The sequence below is a fragment of the Gavia stellata genome, chromosome Z, assembly GCF_030936135.1.
Source record: "Gavia stellata isolate bGavSte3 chromosome Z, bGavSte3.hap2, whole genome shotgun sequence".
Lineage (NCBI taxonomy): Eukaryota > Metazoa > Chordata > Aves > Gaviiformes > Gaviidae > Gavia > Gavia stellata.
This window is the reverse complement of record NC_082637.1, coordinates 19,918,809-19,942,074: the sequence shown is the minus strand read 5'-3', so window position 1 is coordinate 19,942,074 and position 23,266 is coordinate 19,918,809. Positions and strand designations below refer to the sequence as shown.

General features: G+C 42.3%; 1 protein-coding gene across 2 annotated transcripts in view; it reads left to right on the top strand.

The window, feature by feature from the left end:
• The first annotated feature begins 2,620 nt into the window (after positions 1–2,620).
• The window catches only part of ARL15 (ADP ribosylation factor like GTPase 15), a 219,976-nt gene continuing 199,330 nt past the window's right edge, over positions 2,621–23,266 (top strand). The window contains exon 1 of one of the 2 annotated variants that reach the window (XM_059833588.1): positions 2,621–2,669. In XM_059833588.1, the coding sequence (XP_059689571.1) occupies positions 2,658–2,669 (12 nt within the window). In that variant the 5' untranslated portion in view covers positions 2,621–2,657. Of the gene's footprint in view, positions 2,670–15,960; positions 16,015–23,266 lie in introns of those variants that run through there. The other variant, XM_059833587.1, reaches the window with a different exon arrangement.

Genomic DNA, 23,266 nt, shown 5'->3' with positions numbered 1-23,266 from the left:
GGTGTTACCGCTAATGTCAGAAATTTTTGGAAAAGCCTATGGGTCAGGTGTTGGCTTGCAGCACAAGATACAAGCATTGCTTTCATGGGTGTTTGGGGGAATCACAGAATCACTAAGGTTTGAAAAGACCTGTAAGATCATCAAGTCCAACCATCAACCCAACACCACCATGCCCATTAAACCATGTCCCCAAGTGCCAGGTCTACACGTTCTTTGAACACCTCCAGTGATGGTGACTCCACTACCTCCCTGGGCAGCCTGTTCCAATGCTTCACCACTCTCTCAGTAAAGAAATTTTTCCTAATATCCAGCCTGAACCTCCCCTGGCGCAACTTGAAGCCATTTCCTCTTGTCCTGTCACTCATCACTTGGGAGAAGAGGCCAACACCCACCTCTCTGCAACCCCCTTTCAGGTAGTTGTAGAGAGTGATGAGGTCCCCCCTCAGCCTCCTCTTCTCCAGGCTGAACAACCCCAGTTCCCTCAGCCGCTCCTCATCAGACTTGTGCTCCAGACCCCTCACCAGCTTCGTCGCCCTTCTCTGGACACACTCCAGCACCTCAATGTCCTTCTTGTAGTGAGGGGCCCAAAACCGAGCACAGGATTCGAGGTGCGGCCTCACCAGCGCCGAGTACAGGGGCACGATCACCTCCCTACTCCTGCTGGCCACACTGTTTCTGATAGGGGCCAGGATGGCGTTGGCCTTCTTGGCCACCTGGGCACACTGCTGGCTCATCTTCAGCCGGCTGTCAACCAGCACCCCCAGGTCCTTTTCTGCTGGGCAGCTTTCCAGCCACTCGTCCCCAAGCCTGTAGCGTTGCATGGGGTTGTTATGACCCAAGTGCAGGACCTGGCACTTGGCCTTGTTGAACCTCATCCAATTGGCCTGGGCCCATCGATCCAGCCTGTCCAGATCCCTCTGCAGAGCCTTCCTGCCCTTAGGCAGATCAACACTCCTGCTCAGCTTGGTGTCGTCTGCAAACTTGCTGAGGGAGCACTCAATCCCTCATCCAGATCATGGATAAATATATTAAACAAGACCGGCCCCAAAACTGAGCCCTGGGGGACTCCGCTTGTGACCGGCCGCCAACTGGATTTCACCCCATTCACCACAACTCTCTGGGCTCGGCCGTCCAGCCAGTTTTTAACCCAGCGAAGAGTGCACCTGTCTAAGCCACGAGTCACCAGCTTCTCCAGGAGAATACTGTGGGAGACAGTGTCGAAGGCTTTACTAAAGTCCAGGTAGACAACATCCACAGCCTTTCCCTCATCCACTGGGCGGGTCACCTGGTCATAGAAGGAGATCAGGTTGGTAATTAAGCTATGCGATATGGAAGTTCACTTCTTACCTGCCTACATCAAATTTCTCAGAAATAAGTTTACTTAGAGGTTCTGCTGAATGGGGTTTAGTTACTTGGGTCCCTCCTGACAAGAGCTTGTTTCTGCTGAGGTTAATAACGGAACCCCCATCCCCACCCATCAGGAGTAGGTCCGTATTGGCAAACCGGCTCGCCCTCTACCCGCGGTGCGGAACCCCTCTGCTCCCTGGGTGCCCCACCAGCCACCGGGCGGCCGCGGCGCCTCTGCCCCCCCCCGGTGCGGGCCGGCCGCAGCGCGGCGCCGGGGCAGCCGCGAGGGTCGTCCCCGCCAAGTTCAAGACCGCCGAGCGCTGGAGGCAGGTAGGGAGCGGAGATGCGCGCTTCCAGCAGCACCGCCCGCCGGAGCCTGCGGCTCGCTACTAGGCACCCACCCCGACACGTCCGGTTTCGCCCGCACCGCGAGTAACTGAGCCTTACGCCACGCACAACAAGCTCCATCCGGGGACGCGCCGCCCGCTCTCCACCCCGGCCTGGTGGTCTCCTCCCCTGTGCCCCAAAGGCCGAGGCTCAGCGCGGAGCTCCGCAGCGCCTCCCGCCCGGCCGGCAGCTAGCGCCCGCGGCTTCACCCCGCTCCTCCTCCCGCTGCCGAGACGGCTCCGAGCCTCGCCTCACGCCCTACGGGAAAGCCCCACTGACCAGGCCACGGGCCCGCCCAGGTGGAAGCCCCAGTCGCCTTCCCAGGGCGGGAGGAGGAGGGGAAGCGCTCCGGCGGGCGGAGAACCGGCGCCCCTCGCGCCCGGCGCGTACGCCTTTAAGAGCGTCTTCCCAGCGCCCCACGTGTGCGATCAGCTGATAGCGACGTCGCGCGGGGCGGGGCGGGGCGGGGGCTCTCCCTGCTGGCGAGCGCTCGGCCGCTGCGGGCGCCGGGCTGGGGTTGGCTGTGCCGCGGCCGCCCGCCCGCCGCGCGCCCCCCCCGCCGCCGCGCGCCCCTCCCCCCCGCCCACCGCCCCTCCCCCCGCGCGCGCAGGGCGCTGCGGCGCGGCGCGGCGAGGTGAGGTGCGGGAGGCGGCGGCCGCGGGTGGCTCTGACAGCGCCGCTGGGGCAGCGCCGGCGCCTCCGGACCCTCCGCTGGCGCTCGGGGCGGCGGCGGCCGAGCCTCCCTCAGCCCTGCACCTTGCTGCGGCGGCCGAGTCCCCCGCGCCGCCCAGGCGGCGGCAGGAAGCGCCGCTCCCCCTGACGGCGGGGCTCCCGGTGGCCCAGCGCCGCTGTCAGCCGGGCGGGCGGGCGCCCGCGGCCCCGGAGACCTCCTCGGCAGCGCGGCGCCCGGCGCCACCCGGTACATGGATTACCTGGTAGGTGCCCCGGAGGGACCGGTGCGTCCCCCGCCGCGCCGCCCCCGGCCCGTCGGACATCTTACCGAGCGCGCCGCGGCGGGGGCGGCGTCCCCGGCGGGGAGGGCTGCGAAGGGGGCAGGTGGGGCGGCGGGCGCGGGCAGGGGCGGCGGGCAGCCGGGGGCCGGCCGCGCTGCCTTCCCCCGGCCCGCCGGGCTGCTAAAGGGCGATAAACCGGCAGGATTCCCCCGAAGCCTGCGGCGGCCCCGCTCATTTGGCCGCTATTAGATTGCTAAAGCCGTGACCCGGGTCGCTGTTTTTTTCCTAAATGCATCAGCTTAGGGTACGCTTGAATGAACTAAATTGTCACCCTGGGCGGGATCAGCCCTGCGCCCAGCCGGCTGGTATTCAGGGGTCACGTTTATTGCTCTTTAATGGATATTGGCTTTATTCGCCTGCGAGAGATGGTATCGCAGGCGCGGGGTGCAGGCTGGGGTCGTGGCTGGTGTTCAGACTCACCGACGTGCAGCCGGCAGGTAAACCCTGTGGCACGGCCGGGTAACGAGCTGATGACTTCATTTTAGCGCGGTACCGGCTTACCGGCTCTCCTCAGCCTGACAGCGGGACCCCGTAACGGGCCCATCCCATCTCTCCGGTTTTGTTTCTTTGAGCGCTAGCCTATAAACTCTGCCCCCTCCTTCCTTGTGAAGGGCTGCGAAGAGTCAGCTAGGGCAATACGGAGACGGGCTCTGCGGGCCACCCCGGTTCGCTGTGGGTGCCTGCTGCCACCAGTCAGGAAATATTTGGAGTCAGAAACTCGTCTCAGCCTTTCTGGTGTCCTCCTATGAGATGCGCATGGGTGTAGGCTTTCAAGAGAGGTTCACCAACCAGTCAACAAAATCTTGGGAGATGCTCTTTTTAGTGAGTTGATTTGAAGATTTGATGTGTTGAGATGGGGGCTGCATCCAGTGGCTGACTTTTCCTTCTCTGACGATGACATTAACTAAACCAGAAATACATTAAATGTTTACTTAAATATTATTCTTGTGTCTATATAGCTTAGATTTATTTCGAGTTATTCAGCTTTCTACCAAAAAAAATGTGTTAGGCTTTCCTTCTAGAATTCGAATAACAGAAAGAGAACAGAAAGTGAGTCCTGTGCAGCAGAAATGGTAGGTAGGCTTCGCTTTAAGAACCTAGTTAATGAAATACTGATAATAAACTTGCTGTGTGCCAAGTGCAGCCCTGTAGCTCCTTGAGAGCCTGGAGCTGTTTCTTAGATTTTTTTCCTTTATAAACTCATATCCAGATGAAACTGGCCATCCCGTACTTTTTGAAACGCTTTCATTAACCTTGGTGGCTGCAACAGCCTGTTGTGTGGAAGGCCAGCCGCTCTGAGAACAATAAATTTAATAAGCCTTGGAAACTGTGAGCATGTTTTTGTATTAACTAAAGGGGGGAGGGGATTAAACAGCTCTACTTTTTTTTTCCCCTACTCTTTTTCTCCAGTTGATATTTTTCCTCTTTTCTGTTGTGTGGCCTTATTTGGTGCCATCCCTAAAAATGTGAATCTTCAGGATAATGATATCTGGAGTGTTCATGCAATCTTTGCTTAATGTTTCTGTTGTATCAGGGAGTGTGTCTGAAGACAGACTTTTTCAAGGTCTCATTAGTCTCGGTCTGTTATAGTGCCATATGAAACATAAAGGATTCTTTTGATAGAGAAGTTGTTAGAGATCAGCCAAGTTATTTTTTATAGATGGTGAAAGCCAGGGGTTGGGGACAATAATTTCAACAGGGTGCTGGTCCATTGACACGCCGGGACAATCGAAGATGCCTTCATCTATCACTGACCAGCACTTGTTGCTGGGATTTCCATACTTCTTACACAGTAGGAGTCCCTTGATCCTTTGAATACTTGTTGCAACTGGCATCAGCTCTTTTAAACCAAAGGAGAAAAATACAGGAAAGTTTTCAATTTTTTGCATCTGTGTATAACTTGGAAAGAAAACAAATACTGTTTGGCAGTTCCAATATTTTGTCGTGCATTTGTGCAGAGGACTTCCCCTTTCATTCCTCATCTTCGGATCGGTCCTCCTTCACCTTTCTCTGTTAATGGTGGTAAACGGAATGACTCTTCTTGGTAATGAACAGCGGGTTCAAGCACCTTAGAAAGACTGCTCTGACAAAAAGAATTGATGGTGGTAAGGCAATGAGTTGTCTACAACCCACTTTCAGCCTGGAGGACCAAGCTGTTGCCACAGTCAGCCCTAGCATAAAGGTGGGCCCACTCTTCATTTATGCAAGATTTGCAGTTATAGTATGGACCTATAGATGTAGAACAACTGCCTCCTTGTTATTTTTGTAACAGCAGTAGCAAAAAGCCCTATGTGTTAAGGAATTTTGTGTCTTACGCATCTATGTTGGGATCTTGCACCTATGTGGGCTTCAAAACTTAAGCAGAAGGTCCCTTTGTTGGTTCCTCATGTTGAGCACCTGTGTCGCAGCCCACAGGCAGTGAGGTTTTCTCCTCTGGCTTTAGTGTGAAGCGGACAGCAGGGCAAAGGATGCAGTTGTTTCTGGCTGCAGTAGTCCCTTGACAGAGCATTAGCCAAAGTTTTGGTTAGCAGTGGGGCTGAATGAGGGAGTTTAGCAGAAGGAGGCTAGGATGACTGAGCTCAGGTTTGCTGCAGCACGGACTCCCTCTCAGCGAGCAGTCTACACACAGCTACCTCTTCCCAGACTTGCATAGGAACACTCTTTTCCTGATTTTTCCTGGAGACTTTTTTTCTCCTCTAAGGAGCTGATCCCAAGAAATACTGAACATCTGCAGCACCTGGTAATATCAGCATTGAAAATGTTCGAAACCTGCTCAAAGCCAAGTCAACTGGAGCCAGCTTAGACTATGGCCCTGAAGCTTGTATGGGTAGATACGCAAAACCTGTGTAGGACTTCTCCTACTTACAGTGTGATCCTTAATTTATGGTTAATTCTATTTGATAAAGCACTGGTATTAGAAAAGTATGTTCTGTGGTGCTCTGGTCTGGTTTTGCATTGTAACAGAAAGTAGCATGAGCCTCTGTATCTTTAATAGCTAGAAGAGGCTCTTGAGCCTGGTGCCTGTTTTATTTTTATATTGATATAATTACAGTGTTGGGAGTGGTGTGGTTTTTTGTGTTGGGTTTTTTTTTATCAGCATAGGTAAGCCAGGTTCAACTGCTAGAAAAGAATCCATCTTCACTCATTTAGAGGCACCTTTTAATCATACAGTTTATTCTCCTTCTATTGAAGTTAACTCCTTTAAAACATACTGTGTGGACACAGCTGCATCAATGTAGATTTGTAGGTTTTTGTGACTATATAATCCTGTGGTGTATCTGCAACCTTCTTCTGCTTTGTTCTTTCTGCATGGTGTCTGGAAGGGTTATAGTGTAGACATAGACTTGTGTTGGCTATCTTATGTTCAGTAGACTATGCTTAATTTAAGAAATTACGTCATGATGCATCTTGTGAAAAGTATGGCATGTGACCAGCCTTACAATTTTTGCTTGGAGAACTTGTGGGGAAACAATAGCAATGCTTCTATTTTTCATATGTGATACTTGCAATGCAAATTTTAAGCTGCTGAGTAGACTTTCACAATATACTTCTTTAGTGGCATCCTCTCTACTAGATAAGGATCTTACACTGAAGGGTTGCATGTATCAGCCTGATCTGCATAGAATTTTCAAAAGCTCTACTTTAGAGGGTGATGTAGCAATTTGAATCAGTGTGACTTCACGAAAAAAGAAGAGGTCTTATATTGCCCTGAGAGTTTGTAAAATAAATTCAATAACCTGTTTAATTTTGTATATTTAGCATATACTATATATATTATTATATATATAAAAATATGTATATATTTAGCATATATATGATAGTTTAGCCTTAAATTGTATCCTATACTATATAGTATCTTCGTTGTGTATAAGAATGATTCTTGGGCAGGTAATGAAGAGTATATAGCAACGTGAACACTTTTGGCATAAACAACCACATCAAGTTTAGTGATTTTTTTTTTTTTAAATTTATTATTTTTTCTTTTCTTAAAAGTTAAGCATGAACATGAGTATTGTGAAGTCGGAGAGTGCACACTCTTAGTGCGGTAGAATCCTTGTTGCTTTGTTGGGGATCCTTTTTTTTATCTATAACAAGCTTGGGTTTTTTCTGTTCTTTGTACATTTGTTAGCTGTTATGAACTATTTTACTTTTGTATTCATGCAGACAGAAGCTATGGGTCATTTTTGAGTAAATTGAACTAAATTTTCAAATTTTAGATGAATAGGCCTTGAAGTGACTTCACAGTTTCTTGGTTTCTGAATGGTCTTGACTTCAAGCTCTGGAGAGTCAGCATTCAGGCAAAGTCTTTCTTGACTGAGGAAAACTGCATATACCAAGCTGTGGTGTTCTTAAAAACATTAGGTGATATTAAAAGAGAAAACAAAATGTTTCTGAGCAACTGTTCTTTCTTGGGCAGCTTGCCTTTAAGACCTTCCCTTTTATTTAGTTGGACCCTTTAATTTAATTGGACAGGTTTGATTTAGAAAGGGGTAATACAAGATAGATCTTGATCACTTAATGGTTCTGATGTACTTCAGATCCTGTCCTTCCATTGCTGTTGCCTGTTCCATTGTTTGCTACCTGCAGGCCACAGAAAACAGTCTTTCTTATACTACAAATGGCATTATGGAGTATCTGTTTGAAGGTTAGGCTCTTACTTCACTGAAGCTTTGTAAACCAGTAGCTGCTGTTCTTTGAGTAAGGGAAGATGGGTGAAGGTCCATACTATGAACCGTGGATTTTTCCTCTGAGGCACATGTAGGTTTTTGATTCATCACCTGCAACATGAGCAACAAAGGTCTATAGCCTTGCCCTCGTATCGTTTGCTAAACATCCCTCTCATCATATGAATTTTGTCTTTTGTCATGTAACAATAAGGATTATTGGGTCTGTCTGTTGACTTAGCTATAACATCCTTGAAATTTTACACCCTCTGTAGAGCAGCACAAGGGCTTGTATCTTAAGATACTGTCCCTCCTTCAGTTTGGGAAGCTAATCAAGCACAAGGATGAGGGGTCTGACAGTTGTTTCACAATAAAGGTACAGTGGAACACAGGTGTAAGATCAACTACTGTACACCATGCATGCAACTGTATTAGTGTTCGGATCACGTGGATTTTTGAAGTCAATCTTAAGTTACCTCTACTTACTCTATGTAGGTTTGCATTGCAGAGTGATCACAGATCATGTGAACTTGATATTTTTCAGATGAAACCAGATTGGAAGATGCACTCAACTAATGGGTTTTCAGTCCACAGAACCAGATCAGAACTAGTCTGAAGTAAAATGCCTGAAGTACGTAGTGTGAATACTTGGTCTTCAGCACCAGCCAGCTCTTGCTATGCTGCACTATTGCTATTGTATACATAGCCAGGGTCACTTCATCTGGAAGTGAGAGTGCTACTGCTTCTCATTACTTTCTGTATCAGCATAGCAATGTAGGAGGAAACCCCAAACACATTTCTGAGACCCTCATCCAAAGAAGTTGTTGTGGCTAGGTTCCTGTTGGTATTTCAGATCTGTGAAGCATAACATTCAAATCTAAATTAACTGGGAATGGCAAATGGAATCAATTCTGGGAGATGACCTCACCTGAATGAGCATGCTTCTGATTTCAGTAAGTTTGGCAGTTCAAGAACCTGATCTGGCTGAAGACCTGGAAGAGAGGTGCTGTGGAAAACAAATCCTCCTCCTTGGTAGAATCTACCTAGCCAGTATTGCAAACAGTTTTTGCTGAATGAAAGATGTAATCAGCGGTATAGGAAGGGCAATAAAAATATTGGTGATTTAACTCACTGGAAATTACCTGGCTGAACATAGATCAGCGAGCAGAAGTGTAGATTTCCTTTGCAGAAGGCAAAAGTCAAATGCTCATCCTGCAACAGGAATCATTACTGAATTCCCCAGGTAAACTTTTGATTCAAAGGTGGCTGTTACAAACAGTGAAACTTGATACCGTTTCCTTGGGATCTCAAAAGAATGCCTTAATGTGATTATAATTTACAACACAAGATTCTGTGAAGTCACAGGAGTATTGCACTGCCAGAAATTTCATTCTCTTCAGATACACACACTGAAGAAATAAGTGAATTAGCACATTTAAAATGAAATTACTGTACCATTTTGACTTTTCCATGATGAGGATTGCATTAGAGTGGTAGATGTTATTACATCAAAAAAATGTGTCCCAGTTTCTGAAAATGTGCTAGTCTGTGTTTGTTACAAATAGTCCTATAGTGTCCTTGTGAATTAGTCACAGGTTCAGTATCTGTTGGGCCCTGTGTTGCTCTGCAGTACGCTGCTCCTGAATTCTTCAGTCAGACCTCCAAGCTTGAGGCAACATGGTGATGAATTTCACAAAAGGTTAGAAACACAAGCTTTTAATAAGTGAGAAAATCTGCATTTAGTAAGGACAGACTATTCCTCCTAATACCCCATGCTCATTACCATTTTTGGCATGTCGTCAGTATCATCAACTCATGTTTTTTAATACTGCCAGCTTGTGATATTTATTCTCTTAAACTGAATTCTGAAGTTTTGTGATTACATGAGGATATCAGCTTTCCATTAACAAAAGAAGCATTTTTAGTTTCAAACTTAAAAGCACAAATGTGGGCCCAAACAGCTGTAAAGCCGTAAGGAAAAAAACATATGTGGTACTTAAAATCTTTTGATTGTTTGGGTTTTGGCTCATAATACTGTGGAGTATGTTGGTTTTGCTTTTTTTTCCACTGTGTATGCAGCAAAACTTTCTGAAGTGCAAACTGTCTGACCGTATAAAAGTCTGTGGGGACATAAATAGGGTATTTGCAATTGAATAAGAGATTGGCTCATCTCATGCTGGAGCTCTTCAGACTACAGAACTTTTCTTTTGTCTCACTGGCAGCCTGGTGAGGTGACTATATTAATTGCCAACACGAGGATGTAAGTAGCTTCCTCCTATCTGAGGAAGAGACACAATGCAGGAAGTCTAGCTGACAAGTCCTCTTATGTTTAGATGCAGTCCTGCCCTACAGCTCTGTTGCTTATAAGGACAAGCAGCAGGAAGAAGAAGAATGTTAATCTTTGTACAATGCTTTGCTTTTATGGTGTATGTTTTGGTGGAGCAGTGGAAGAAAAATTTATTCACAGGACCACATTAGCTTTTGGCATTGGAGAGTCTTAGGAAGCAAGATGGCATCCAAGAGCCCATAGGAACTGTTGATATGCGGGAAGTGAGCTTGCAAATTTTTTTTTTCCTTGTTATGACTTGAAGCTTTTGGATGGAAGAAGCATCTGTTTTCTGTGTTCTATTAGCTTTTACAGCAACTACTGCCTAGTCTTTATATGATTTTGCCTCTAATAGAGTTGAAAAACTTTGAAGCAATTAAAAAGGAAGTAATCATTCTGTAAACTGTCAATAGTAAGTTTCATAAATGAGCATTGATAGCACTGCTCTGGCAGTGAATAAAAGGGAGAAGAGAATGCAGAGATTACAAGGCCATTTCATGTTTGTGTTTAGTTGTATAAACCACGTATGCTTTGGATGTGCTAATGCAGAGACAAATATTAAGAGTGCATATTGAACCCGGGTAAAAAAAATCATAGTACTCCTTTTGATATCGGTAATAAAATGGCAGATGAAATTCAGTGTTGATAAATGCGAAGTTGCATATATTTATAGTAGAAGTCACATGACAGTACAGATGCATGGATGGGCCCTAAAATACTGTCAGAGCTCAGGAAAGGTAAAGAGGATCCTTCTTTAAAATGTCATCTCCACCCAGGCAGCTGTCAACAAGTTTAGAGTATTAAGAAGGAAAAATCTCATTTTTTACACTGCTTAATACAAGGTTTGTTGTTGTCTTAAGTGCTACATTCCTGGTTGCATCATCTCAGAAAGTATTGTAAAACCAAAGAAGATACAGGGAAGGATGACACAGTAATTCAGAGAAAACAATTGCTTTCATATAAGGAGGTATTAAATAGTTACAACCCTTCAGTCTGAAGAAGAGACAGCTGAATGATGTGGGGAGGCAACATTACAGACATCTTCAAAATCATAAAGAGCAGGTAAATAGGCAATAAGTCATGTCTCCTAATAAAAGAACTTGATGACAGTTATAATCCAGGAACTGCTTTTTCCCATGAGTATAGTTGAATTCTGGGTGTCACTTGTGCAGTAATGTTAGGGAGGCCAAAATGAGTAGACTATGAATTTGTACAGTTTCTTACAAGACAGGTCCATGGCGGGGCGGGTATTAAACATGATGTTCAGATACATTGGTAGGCTTGTGAAGATCCTGAAGCTGTGATTGCAGGAACCTGGGGATGTGTCCATGAGATACGATTCCCTGTATGTCCTTGTGCTTATGCTGTGTGCTAAACACCTCCATCCCTCCTCATAGAGGGGACAGCTAGATCTAGTTCCTGAAGAGGAAATTGCAGTTAGAAAATGGAGATGTTCTGGATGGTGTCCAGGAGCACTCCTCAGTGTAAGCAGAGTTGCATTGACTGCACGGGAGGTGAGACTTTTTAATTCAGCGGGATTTATGAAGATACTTAATCTGCTCTAGGGACATGTAGCTAAAGGGTTCCTTCTGCTTGGAGGTGCTCCCTTGACATATGAGCAGAGGCTATTGGCCTTCCAACATTTGTGTCCTAACCAATTTATGACGTTGTATGTGAGGCCCACAACACTGAGTGAACCTGAAACGGAATTGACAGCCTGTGTAGAGTGCAGAGTGATGATGTACTCTATGGGGAGTGATCTCTTCTCTCAGTGCTTTACTCTTGTCTAGAAACTTGCATAATTTCAGGTTTCAGTAAGACTGGAGAAAAGGTCCAGAACTCTTGAGAAATGTCTGTGCTGTTCTTGCAGCTATTCATTTTGTGTTGGCTAATCTGCATCTTTCAGTGTCTGAACCGTTGCAGTCCTGGAAACGGTCATGGAAAACTGTTCTAGTGAGAATATTGCCTAAAAGAGGGGAGAGCATTGTTCTCTGGTGCATCCACTTGATTGCTTTTTATGATGACAAGAGAGTTCTTGGATCCAATCCTGTTTCCTGTTCACATATCATTGCCTTTCCATCAGCATCAGGTTTCTTCTAGTCTCTAAACTCAGATTTATTTTTCTAATGATTATGTACGAGAAGGTTGGTATTTTAAAAATCTAATTATTCAGCATCAAGGGAGAATATGAAAATATTTTCTGTGTCTTTTATCTCTGAGAACTGTATTAAAAAAGAATTTGGAGGCTTTAAATTAGAAATGTTATTAATGGAACATGCTAGCAGGCTGTGACATCTTGTGCAGAAAGAGGAGCCTTTGAGTTGCTACTTGGCATTCAGTACACAAGCTTAGCAAACAGCAGATCTGGTCAAAGTTCCTTCCACCTGTACTGTAGTGTAGTTGTGCATGCTTTTGGGTACCCACATGTTCTTTAAAACACGTAAACACTGAGAATTTCTTTCAGGCTCTATACATACAGGTGCTGTAAAATCTGCATATTGTTTACATTTGTATTGCTCATTTTCACACTTCTTACGGACTGAAAAGGATGCAGATAAGAATGGAGGTGGAGAAGCTTTTTGCCTGGAAGGTCCAGTAATTCCAAGTGATTACTGGGGTGAACCACTTCTTTACAAATGAGCAGGAAGGCATCTTCATCTTTATTTTACTAAGGAAACCTATCACCAGAAAAACACCCAACAACTTCCTTCTCTCATATTGCTTTCTGGTTTTGTGATCTTGGAACTATACTTAGTGCTGTAATTTATTTAGGATTATGGCAAAGCAAGCTGAGGTCAAGGTGAGTATTTCTGTTGGTTGGCGGAATTGAAGATACCAGCTCCTGCAGTTCTGGCAGGTGTTGAGCCTTTTGTGTCTTTTCCGAGAAGTTGATTAGGATCCCTCCCCCTCTTTTGCCCACCAAAGTTCTTGAGACTAGAGCTTTCAACTCAGTGATTTCAACTTTAAGTGATCAGCTGCAGAACATGCTCTATTAATCTCTTCAAAATATGCTCTCTTGTAAATTTTATGGGTAGGAATTTCATTTAGTATTTGCTGAAGGTATAAATATTAAAACAATGAATTTGTGCAGTTGCAGACTAATGTGTGCCTGTATCAGAGCTGTATGTTGGGCTTTTTTTATTTTAAACACCAAATACTGAAATTATTTTGTACTGATAGCTGAATGCTTGACAAAACGGACAGAACAAATGCTTATTGTGAAAGGTTGCGCAGTTGCAAGTCAGACATCTTTCTAAGTCATTATGAACACTCACATTTTTACAACATATGATTAAAATAACGAAGTTTTGAGCAAATGTGCGTGTTAGCCGTGGGTTTAGTTTCCAGCTGGAGAAACTATTTAATGTTTGTGACATGACCCTTTGCCTAACCAGAAGAGTGCATATTGGCAGAAATGCATGCTTATGTTGTTTCACATATTTGACCTGACAACTCCATTTCTCACTTTAGACATGTTAAGTGCCTTCTGCTTAGAATAAGTCTTTGTAGAATTATATCAAACAAGATATCTTTCTTTTGTAATATTTGTAGGTATATTTTTACATATTTTTTTCTTTTACTTTCATGCTTACCATGTAAAATCCTTTCAGAAAGCAACAATAAACTGTAAGTAAACTAAATGCAAATTCTTCAACAATTGTTTTGTTGCCTAACTGTATGGTGCAAAATGAGTTGCAAAACCAAAGTAATGAAAGATCACAAGTATCAAGAATAAATTCTCCATTGTAGCAGCAGATTATCACATATATTGTAATTCAGTGATCAGAGTGATAATCTGTAGGGTAGTATCACTAAACAACTAATTATTTAAATAATTTCCTGACACTTTTTCAGTGATTAAACTGAAATAATATTGGGGGTAATGTAACTTTTTTGGGGGGAGGAGGGGTGAATATAAGAGAGAAGCTAATTCCAGCATTGAAATTAATGAGCTTTTTTAACACTATAGACATAAGCATTATCTTGGAGGCTTGGGAAGGAGATTAGCTTAATATTTCATTGGGGAATGCATAGGGGAAACATTCACTGATACTCTATGCGACAGCAGGAAGGGGAGATAATTTTAGGATTCATGCCTTGTAATAGCTTGTTAATTTCAAAACAGTAGCAAACCAGCAACAAGCTAACACAGATGTAGCTTGTTTTATTCTACTGAAGCAAGGATCCACAGGTGCTCGGTAGGGAATTTGAACTGCAGCTTAGTTCTCCCATGAATGTATAGCCTGGAAGTACTGAACAAAAATTAAAAAAGAAAAACAATTTATAGTGCTGGGGTTGTCTAGAATAAAAAGCAAACTATATACTGTAATGGTTTGCTGCTGCTGCATGTTTCCTTCCATTGCAACCTGAAATAATCTTTTTCTTTGTACATAAAGTTGGGTCTGCCATTGACATAGAATAGACTGAAAATACAAATCACTGTATGTCTCACCCTGTGTTTAAGTGTGGGTTTAAATTGCAGCAGACTCAGGTTAAACATTAGGAAACTGGACTAGATTGCCTGGGGAGGTCATCCATCCCTGGAACCTTTGGAACAAGTTCTGCAAATACCATCAGGAAGGGTATGGGTACGGTTTATAACCCCACCCCACCACTTTGTGTAACATAGGATTTCTCAAAGACAGTTCTATTCCTATTTTTCTGTAACTTTTTTCTGTGGGAAACTCGGAGCACAAGTCATAGAATTGGATATTTGTTCTGAAAGCTGGGAAAAAAAATAAAAAAAAAAATAGATTGGCAATTTAAGTGGCACTTTGAAGCAGCATCTCCTTGTCAGCAATAATATTCTAGATTCCTTCCGGTGAGAAAAGAAAATCAACCATGTTGTTGAGGTTTGCTTTCAGGTTTTTGTGCTGCGCTTTTTGACTTTCAGACAGTTCAGTGAAATAATGTTTGTTTAAAATACAAATTTAACATTTGCAGCAAAAGAAAAAGTTGCTACAGATTTTTTTATTACTCACATTTCACAAGAGCTGCTCTTTTAATTTTTTAAATCACAATTCTAATTAAATGGGTGATTCAACTGCAGGGTTTTTTTTTGTGGGGGTGGGGTGGGGTGGGTGGGTAGAAAGCCAGGGCGGGAAAAAAGTTTTCACTGATACTGTTTGAAGTCTGTAGCATCCAGCACTTCACCTTCAACATCTTAAAATAAATGCAGATGATGAGTGAACTTGTTAAACATATAGTAAAAATGTTCCACTTGATTGCTTTAATTTTTGCCTAGAGTGAATTCTCAAATACCTTATTTAAAGTAATTTCTCAATTACTCTTATGAATAAATCACTGTAAGCCTGGTTTATTGTACCTGACCATATATAAAAAATGGCAAACTTACAAGAGGTTTTATATTTTATTATATAAATATTATTTTAAATATTATTTTTATTATTTAAATATTAAATATGATTTAATATTTTATATTTCTGGCTCCTTTATGCTATTTAAAGAAGGTGTTTTTCATCTGTTTCATCAGAAATTCATAGTCCAACCTCAGCCTGTCTGGGTGACTGCAGAAGACATAGAATTGTGGCATCACAACAGATTGGAAGTTGAGCAAGTTGAGGGTAAAACCTTTTAATATGATATTCACAGCTGTAAGAGCACATTAAATAAAATACTCAAGATGGTAGAGAGTTCTATTTTGAACGTGAAAATCTCAGAAAACTAAAGGAGTATGACCTCAGAAGTGTGGGAACGTAAAGTTATATGCATTATTTTGGTACACAGAGGAAGAGAATTTGAATGGTGATATAAGGAGAGAAGAAGTATAATATTTAAACATGGAAGCTCTTTACAGTCCACTAAAGAGCCAAAAAGCACATTACTCTATTAAAATGTCTCTTGCAGGTTGTTTTTAAACCAGAGTAGATAAAAATAAATGGGACTGAAAGCTTGCCTGCAAAATGTTAATGTTGCGTGCAGGCATTTTGGGAGCATTAGGTAATCTGAGGCCTATAATGAAATACTGAATTAGTAAGTGCAATGGTGTTGGCATCTGCTTCTGTATGAAAGGTAGTAAGTATCTTCATAATCTGACTTTATGTGGCATTTGTCTTAGCTCGTTTAATACAGCCTTACAGGAGAAACATAAAGTAATACACCATCAAGTGTTTCTTTCAGAGGAGAGGGGAGAGATGGGAAGAAAATGAATTCTTAATAAATAACATTTTTGGTAATGTCTTTATTTTAATTTCTTTAGACTATGTCTGAATGTATCCAGCTCTCATTTGCTGTTTGTAGAATTGGCATTTACACGGTAAGGCAGTGTTCTAACTAAATAATTTTTGTTAGTGTTAATGCCATTTGAGTGAAAAGAAGTTACTTAGATTTTTGGGATCAGGATTAAGTAATGCAGTCAGCAAATGGGATTTGTCATATTAGTATGCGTAAACAGACTACAGTATGGTTTTATCCTGTCAAATATTTATTAATACCCAGCCAGAAAAAGTATTTGCCACTTTTAATTAAAAGGTAAAGAAAAATTCAGCCAACCACTTAAGGTGTAAGAAAACTTGGAATTCATGTCTATCAGTTGCTGAGAATTCTGGCTTAATGTTATTGCTGAAGGGTGTGTATACGTTTGCTTCTAAATATCTGTGATGTTTTGAGTAATGTCATACATTAAAACATGTTAGCTAAACATACGTATTGTTGTAAACTTTATCTGGAGTGCCTTAATATTTTCCAAATGCTATTAAGTTAAACTTACCAAACCCTAATTAAGTTATATGAAAGTAATATGAGGTTTACTTCAAACATATGCCCCAAATATGCGAACTTATTTTTTTTGCTGCTCCCAGTTGTTCCAATTAATGATAAGCTCTGCTTACACAATGTGTAAGACACTGTTGCTCAAATCATGCTTCAAATCCTAGAGCTTTTGGAGCTGGCGTGCTGTTCCTACTGTTAATACTTTTCAGGAGGAAGCCTGGCGTATACCACTTCTCATTTTATTAGGCTGTACAGTCAAAAGTGTAGGTAACTTCTGAACAACTGTAATGAGGACTATGTACCACCAGTAAGTCTTACTTGAGCACAGAATGGCAAAGATTAACATTTGCATTTTTTCTTAGAATTTGTCTCCAGGTAGGGTTTAATATCTGCTTGAGGTTTTTTCCTGTGACATTTTCCTGCATTATGTTTTCAACATCTAAAATACTATTTTCTAAGTGGTAGAAGATAACAGATTTGGGCAATATGGACAAAATCCTCATGGAGGAAACTGCTACTTGCACAGTCAAAGGCATATTTTCCTGTGGTGTTTAAGGTCCTCAGGAAGACTTTCTCTCTCCAAATTCCTATGTGATAAGAGTATGTTTATCTTGAAGGATCAGAGAGGGTTACAGTATGAGGTTTTAATGGCTGCAAGGTATGCAAACCATCTGCCAGCTCTTTAGAAGGCTATAGTAAGCTGTCCAAATTAATTTGAGAGGATGTCCAAGTATAAATGTGTGTTTATTGCAGAATCGGGTATAAGCAAGTATAATGTGTCGCAAAATACACCCTCTGACAGTAATTGGTTCTGTTTTAGTTTAAAATACCTAAGTGTGGTTTGTATACTGCAGTGCACTGCTAAGTTGTGGTAGCTGCAGTTACAGTGATAGTTGGATAACTGATACTTCATCGTGACCTTTCGGGCAGCATAATGTTTGATGTCATCAAAAGTTTTAAAGTACAAAATATAAAGAGCTGGCTTCATTTATGAAAATGCTTAGAGGAACTGATTTCATTGACTGCTGGTACTTAAGGGAGGAAAGCGAGGAGGATGATGAGTAGGCTTCAGAGCATCCAGAGATGCACTGTTGTGGCCACAGTGTAGAGGGAGGACATGTGTCCCGTGTAAAGTGCATTTGAAGGCTAGAATAGTTCCTTTAGGAAAAGGCTAGGTGCCGAGAGTGCTTGCTTATATAGAAACGGCTGTCATTAGAAGAGCGAGTTTCGGGTGCTTTGACTGGAGAGTGGGTTTGGACAGCTTTGGTATCAGACTAAAGGGAGAGGCCTGCTGAAGTAAGAACTACGTGGAAATGCAGTGTGATAGTTCTCTCCATACTGTGCCCTGCTCATGCTCAGTTATGTAACTCAGCCACTGGATTTGTTGCCTAGGTATGCGAGCAGTCTGGCAGCTAGCAAATACCGTGCTTCCTACCCATGTCAAGAAGCAAAACACAAAACTCCGTATTTCCCATTTAATTAATTCCTCATGTCTTGTATCGTGTGCTTTCTACTGCATGCTGTTTGGCAGATTTAATAGATTTTTTTTGGTGTTAAGTGATTGATTTTTTTTATCCAAAAGCTAAGCAGTCTCAGAAATGCCAGTCCTTATTGGCACCATGTGTTCAGTTTGTACTGCAGTACTTGGACACTTCCTGTTCTGCACATCCTTGTCGTACAATGCTGCAAGTATCTTGCAAAGGCTTTTAGTCCTTTGGACTACAGACATCTCAGTTGTTAGTCTGTTATCAAGCTGTTTATCAGTAACACTCCTGAGCACCCATTGCTTCAGCTGTACTACTCCATTAAATAGGCTTCCTGTTTTTCAGGCCTGTACAGATTATGAGATGGAGGAAGGGTTTATATAGCTATCCATGGCAAAAAAGCCTGTGCTGCCTTCAGCTGCCATGACTAAGAGGATAAAGCTGCGTTGTCTTGAGCTGGGAAAAACATAGATCTTTGCAAGAATGCAGAAAGAGATGTGTTGCCCATTTTGGGGGATTAAACCAGATGAGATTACTTAGAAGTGTACACCCTCGAAGAGGGGAGTAGAAAAGCAGAGGTGGTTAATGTAAAAACTGTACAGATATTTGTTAGGATCTGAAGCTGAAAGATGTGTATCCTAAAATGAAAACATTATCATAAACTTAAATGAAAACTTTTGGGTTAAAAAACCAATCAACCAACTGACCGAAATAAAACTCCATTTCCTCTGTGTGTTTTACACAGCTGGTACCTTCTGGCAGAAGTACCACTCTTTTCAGATGCATGTTTCTGCATCTTCCACCATACTAGGGTCTGAATCAGACGTGTCAGTTGGAAGTGTGGGAACAGGCAGATAAGTCACTTCTTGAATCTGTGTGACTGTGGAGATTGTAAGCATACGACAGGTTGTAGCAAAGCTTATAATTCTATTATCATTAGCTTCCTTTCTGTCTCTGATTTAATTTTCTTAACCAGGTAAAAATCCTAATAAAATACTGATGGAGAGTTCAACCTACATGAACTTCAGAGGAAAAATAATCCAAAATTTGTTATCTTATAAGACAGTTTTTATTATGGGACATCTGCCACCTTTATAGGTATTTAGGACTCCACCTCAGAAGCAGTGTGCATGATTGTATGCCTCCACATCTTCTCTGGAAGGTTCTCTGATACTCTGTGCTTGCCTTTGAGACGTTTTTTCTTCTTAACTGTTTGCATATAATAGTAAGCTTTTTTGAACAGAGGTAATAAGATATTCTTTCCTGTCCCTAGCCCCTAAATGTGACTCCGGGAATAAGAAAAAGTAATTTTCCTATCGCTTTTTGTTTTGGATAACAAAAGCCTCTGATGTGGTGAGAACCATTCAGGAAAACTAAGGAGACTTAGTTGGAAGCATGGTCCTTTGCTGGTATGCTTTAGAAAGAAAAATACTGGAAACGAACATTTTGCTTTCTCAGGAAATTAGAAAGTAACAGTTTTCCTTGATTGCAGAATATGGCATCAATAGATAAACAAGTAGAAAACACTCATTTAAAAACAAAACAGTAATAAATAACAAAAAGCCTTCTGCAGAACTTTCTGCTTCTTAGATGCTGGGTATGCCAAAAGTGATGGCGCTCCAGCAGCATTTCATCAATGTTGGCATCTTATTCCTGAAAATGATGAGTCATGGATATTGGGGTATTAGTAGCCTCTTGGCTTGAATTTGAGCAGTGAGATGTGGAAATAAATGATGCATTTATACAGCTGTGCTTACTATAGTTTAGATACGGTAAGTATAGTAAATGATGCAAATGTGCTTTTAGTTCTCTGGTTTACTTTGGATTAACTTATATTTGCCTTTGTTTATAATGATAAATTCATGTCTTGAAATGGTTTGACTGGAAACAGCTGGTGTGCTAAGGACTTTGACGTTAGAACAAAACAGAAATAACATTTATTCATGAAGTGGTGGAGGTGAAGCTCTTAAGAGAAATCAACTGAGGTGGTAACTAAAGGCAGTCATGAAATAGGAGGTAATTATGGGAGCATGTTTGGAAAGGTTCAGGAGCCAGCCTGTGACTTACAGTATGGAAAACTTCCTGTGAGGCTCTTCCCTTCCCCAACGTGGTTTCCCATTGGAAAATGCAAAGTTAAAGTAATAACAGAGCTCATATAGCATATCCTGTCTACTCCTCCCTTTCCCATGTCGTGTCCTTGACATAAGCAGCAAAACAACGGCACAAAAGGGCAGCAGGAAAAAATCCTTTTATGTGCTATCCTTTGGGAAATGTGGACAATTCCATTCACAGACACTGTTGATATTCTGTGGGTAGACTGCTGGAAAAGAAAGGTATAAATGTTTTCAACTTCCAGAGTCCTGGCAGTGACTTGGGTTTGATGGGAGCATGTCCCCTTCGTTGTTGCAAATCTGTAGTCACGCTGCTTGAACCATGCTGGTTGTGGTGTGCATTGCTACCAACCTAAACAGGAGAAAGAGAGGCAGAATGTTCTGATGCATCTGTTGTTCTGTGCATGTGAATGTTAGATACACTGTGGATTTTTTTTGCTATGAGACTTTCCCTCCTACTTTTCTGAAATAAAGACAGAATTGTGATGAATTTTTTTTTTTTCCATATGGGGAAAGTAAAGACAGGTGAAGTGGGAAATCATCAAGGCTGGGCCAGGAGGGAGGATCAGAATGCAATTCTCTACCCTTTCTCTCCGCAAAGTTAATTCGTAAAGTAAACTGTACTCAAATTGCTGAGCAGCCTCTCCTTGTGGACAGAGCTCATGTTATCTGCTTAAAGAGCTCAGCAGCTTGGTCCAACCAGTGCTGCTGCGACAGCATTATTTCCCTGAGCTATTAACTGATATACACTGTACTTAAAGCCCTTTGATAATGTCTGACAACTAGTAATTGATTTCACTGGGAAAGGTATGGTTTGCCAAATTAGCCTGTTAATTTTTGTCAGGTTGAAATGTCTGTTTGACAAACTTGCAGGCTGGAATACAGCTTTGTCCTGAACTAGGGACATTATGAACTTGGGTTATGTTCTTTCTGACTAGGATCTGCTGTCCATGGCCTGTTCCTGCTCTAGCAAACAGCAGTGTTGTTCCACAGATCATTAACTTTAGGGAGGACTAGGAAAAAAGCCCCGATCCTGATTACAAGAGTCTCAGATTTCTTCTGTTGAGACAAGTTGCCATTCAGTTTCTATTTATCAGAGCTATGGTGGTTAGTTATCCTGTATATAAACACCGTTTTGCATCTTCCCTTTGAAAGTTGGGATTCCTGATCTTCAATATTGCTGTCTCTCCAGAAAACAGTTGTGTAATGTGCTGGCAAAATGTCATGTTTTGCCTTCAGTGGCTGGTCCGCCTGAAAGATAAACTACTGCTGTAGACTCAAGTGATGCAGGGGGTGATTGTGTGAGCATGGAATGTTCCTAATGGCCTCTGCTGAGCATCCTTTTTTCATACAGTTTGCAGAGTAGCTTCGTCAACTACAAAAATGAAAAATAATTCTTTTAAATGAATAATAGATTTAAAATGTAAATTGCAAGTACATTGCAAAGCAAAGGTATTCAAAATTTTGACAATCTCCTATGAAAAATATCACATGCCTGAAGTTTGAGCAGCCCTGTGACTGTGGACTCAGAAACATAGCAGTAAGGCATGTTGAATTATTAAGTGGCAAGTGTACAAATCCAACAGTTTGCTGTATCATTTGAATTATTGATGGGGCAAAAAGACTAGAAATGACTCTTCAGTGAAAGTGGAATTTTTTCTTTCACATTCTGTAGTCCAGAGGTTGGGACTGTGCATATCCATGAGGTTTGCAAAAAAGCAAGTGAATTTGCAAGGATTCCTGGAGTCTGGCTGGGCAATTCCAAATTGTGGTGAAAGACTGCCCCATCATTATGCTAAAAGTTGCCTGCACTGCTCTGTGTGTGTGTGTGCGCAATCACATCCTCTACTTTGTACAGTGAATTACAGATGAAATCACCTTTGTGCAATCTTGCAGCTCTTCTGCTTGGCAGCAGTTCTAACTAGCACAAGGTTGATTGAAGCCAAATACTCTTAATTTCTGACTGTTCTGTGGCGGTGTGTCAGTTACCTGGTTTGGGAAACATGCGTAACTCACTCCTCGCCTCCTCAAAACTCCTGAATATCAGCCAGGTGATGTGGTTTTACATGTTGAAGGTTTTTTTGGTTCAGCTGCTAATGGAATTACCTCAGTGTAATCTGCTGATGTTTGTCACTATCTTTTCTCTTTCACCCCACAGTTCAGTGATTCATTATTTTATCTGTTTTCTACACTCCCATCCTGTTCAATGGTCCCTTGAGCATCACATTTGTTTTCTTCACCTCTCTGATGTCATTCTGCTTCATCCTGGCCTTCTCTGTTATATCAGACTTCTTGCCACTGACAAAAATAATGCTTTTTATTCTGTACAACTCACTTTCCTTGTACCTCAGACTTGTTTCTTAGTGTTGCTTTATTAATTTCCTGCAGTTTTAGCATAGAGTGGTTTAACTTCTCCAGTTGTTTGTTGGGATGAGCGGTGGTGGTAGAAGGGTGTGTGTGCAGATGAAACATTTCTGATGGTTAAGGTCTGTGTTTTGTACTGAAAACAGATTCCTTATTTGAAGAGCAAGCTTTGATTCTTTGTGGAGATTTGCAAGAGTTATTTGGGATACCAAAGAAGGTCTTTCTTTAAAGGTCTTTACAGTGGCTGCTTTGGGTTTGTCAAGGTTGAAATGCCTCCTTTTAAAAGAAGGGCTTAATCAAGAAAAGTGCTTTATAGTCAGATGAATTAATGGATTAATGTGTTGCTGAGGGAAGATTTCATGGCATGGATTGACAAAGTATAAGAAGGCTCAGAAACAGAGAGTCTGACTTGATGCACAAATGATTCTGGTTTTCATGTTCATATGATAAAATAACAAATAGGGCTGAAAGGAGTGAGAGTCGTCTGATTCATGCCTGGCTCAGAAGCAGGATGAGCTATGGCCAAAGCAGCTCTGACCAGACCGGTTCTCTAAGAAACCCCGGCAGATTCCATAATCTCCTCTGGCAATCTCTTCCTGAGCTTGACTAGCCATATTCTTCTACACACTGTTTTTCTAAGATCTAACCCAAATCTGCTGTGAATCTCTCCTGTTACAGTTTAAGTTCTTCTTTGTCTTACACATAGCAAACAAAGAGAAAAGTCTGTTCCTTTGCTGTTTGGAAATTGGTTGTCACTTTTGCAGCTTTCTATAAAGTAACAGATGAGTCATTCTGTACAGAACCCCAAAGTTACAACCAGAGCGAGGAATTATTTGTG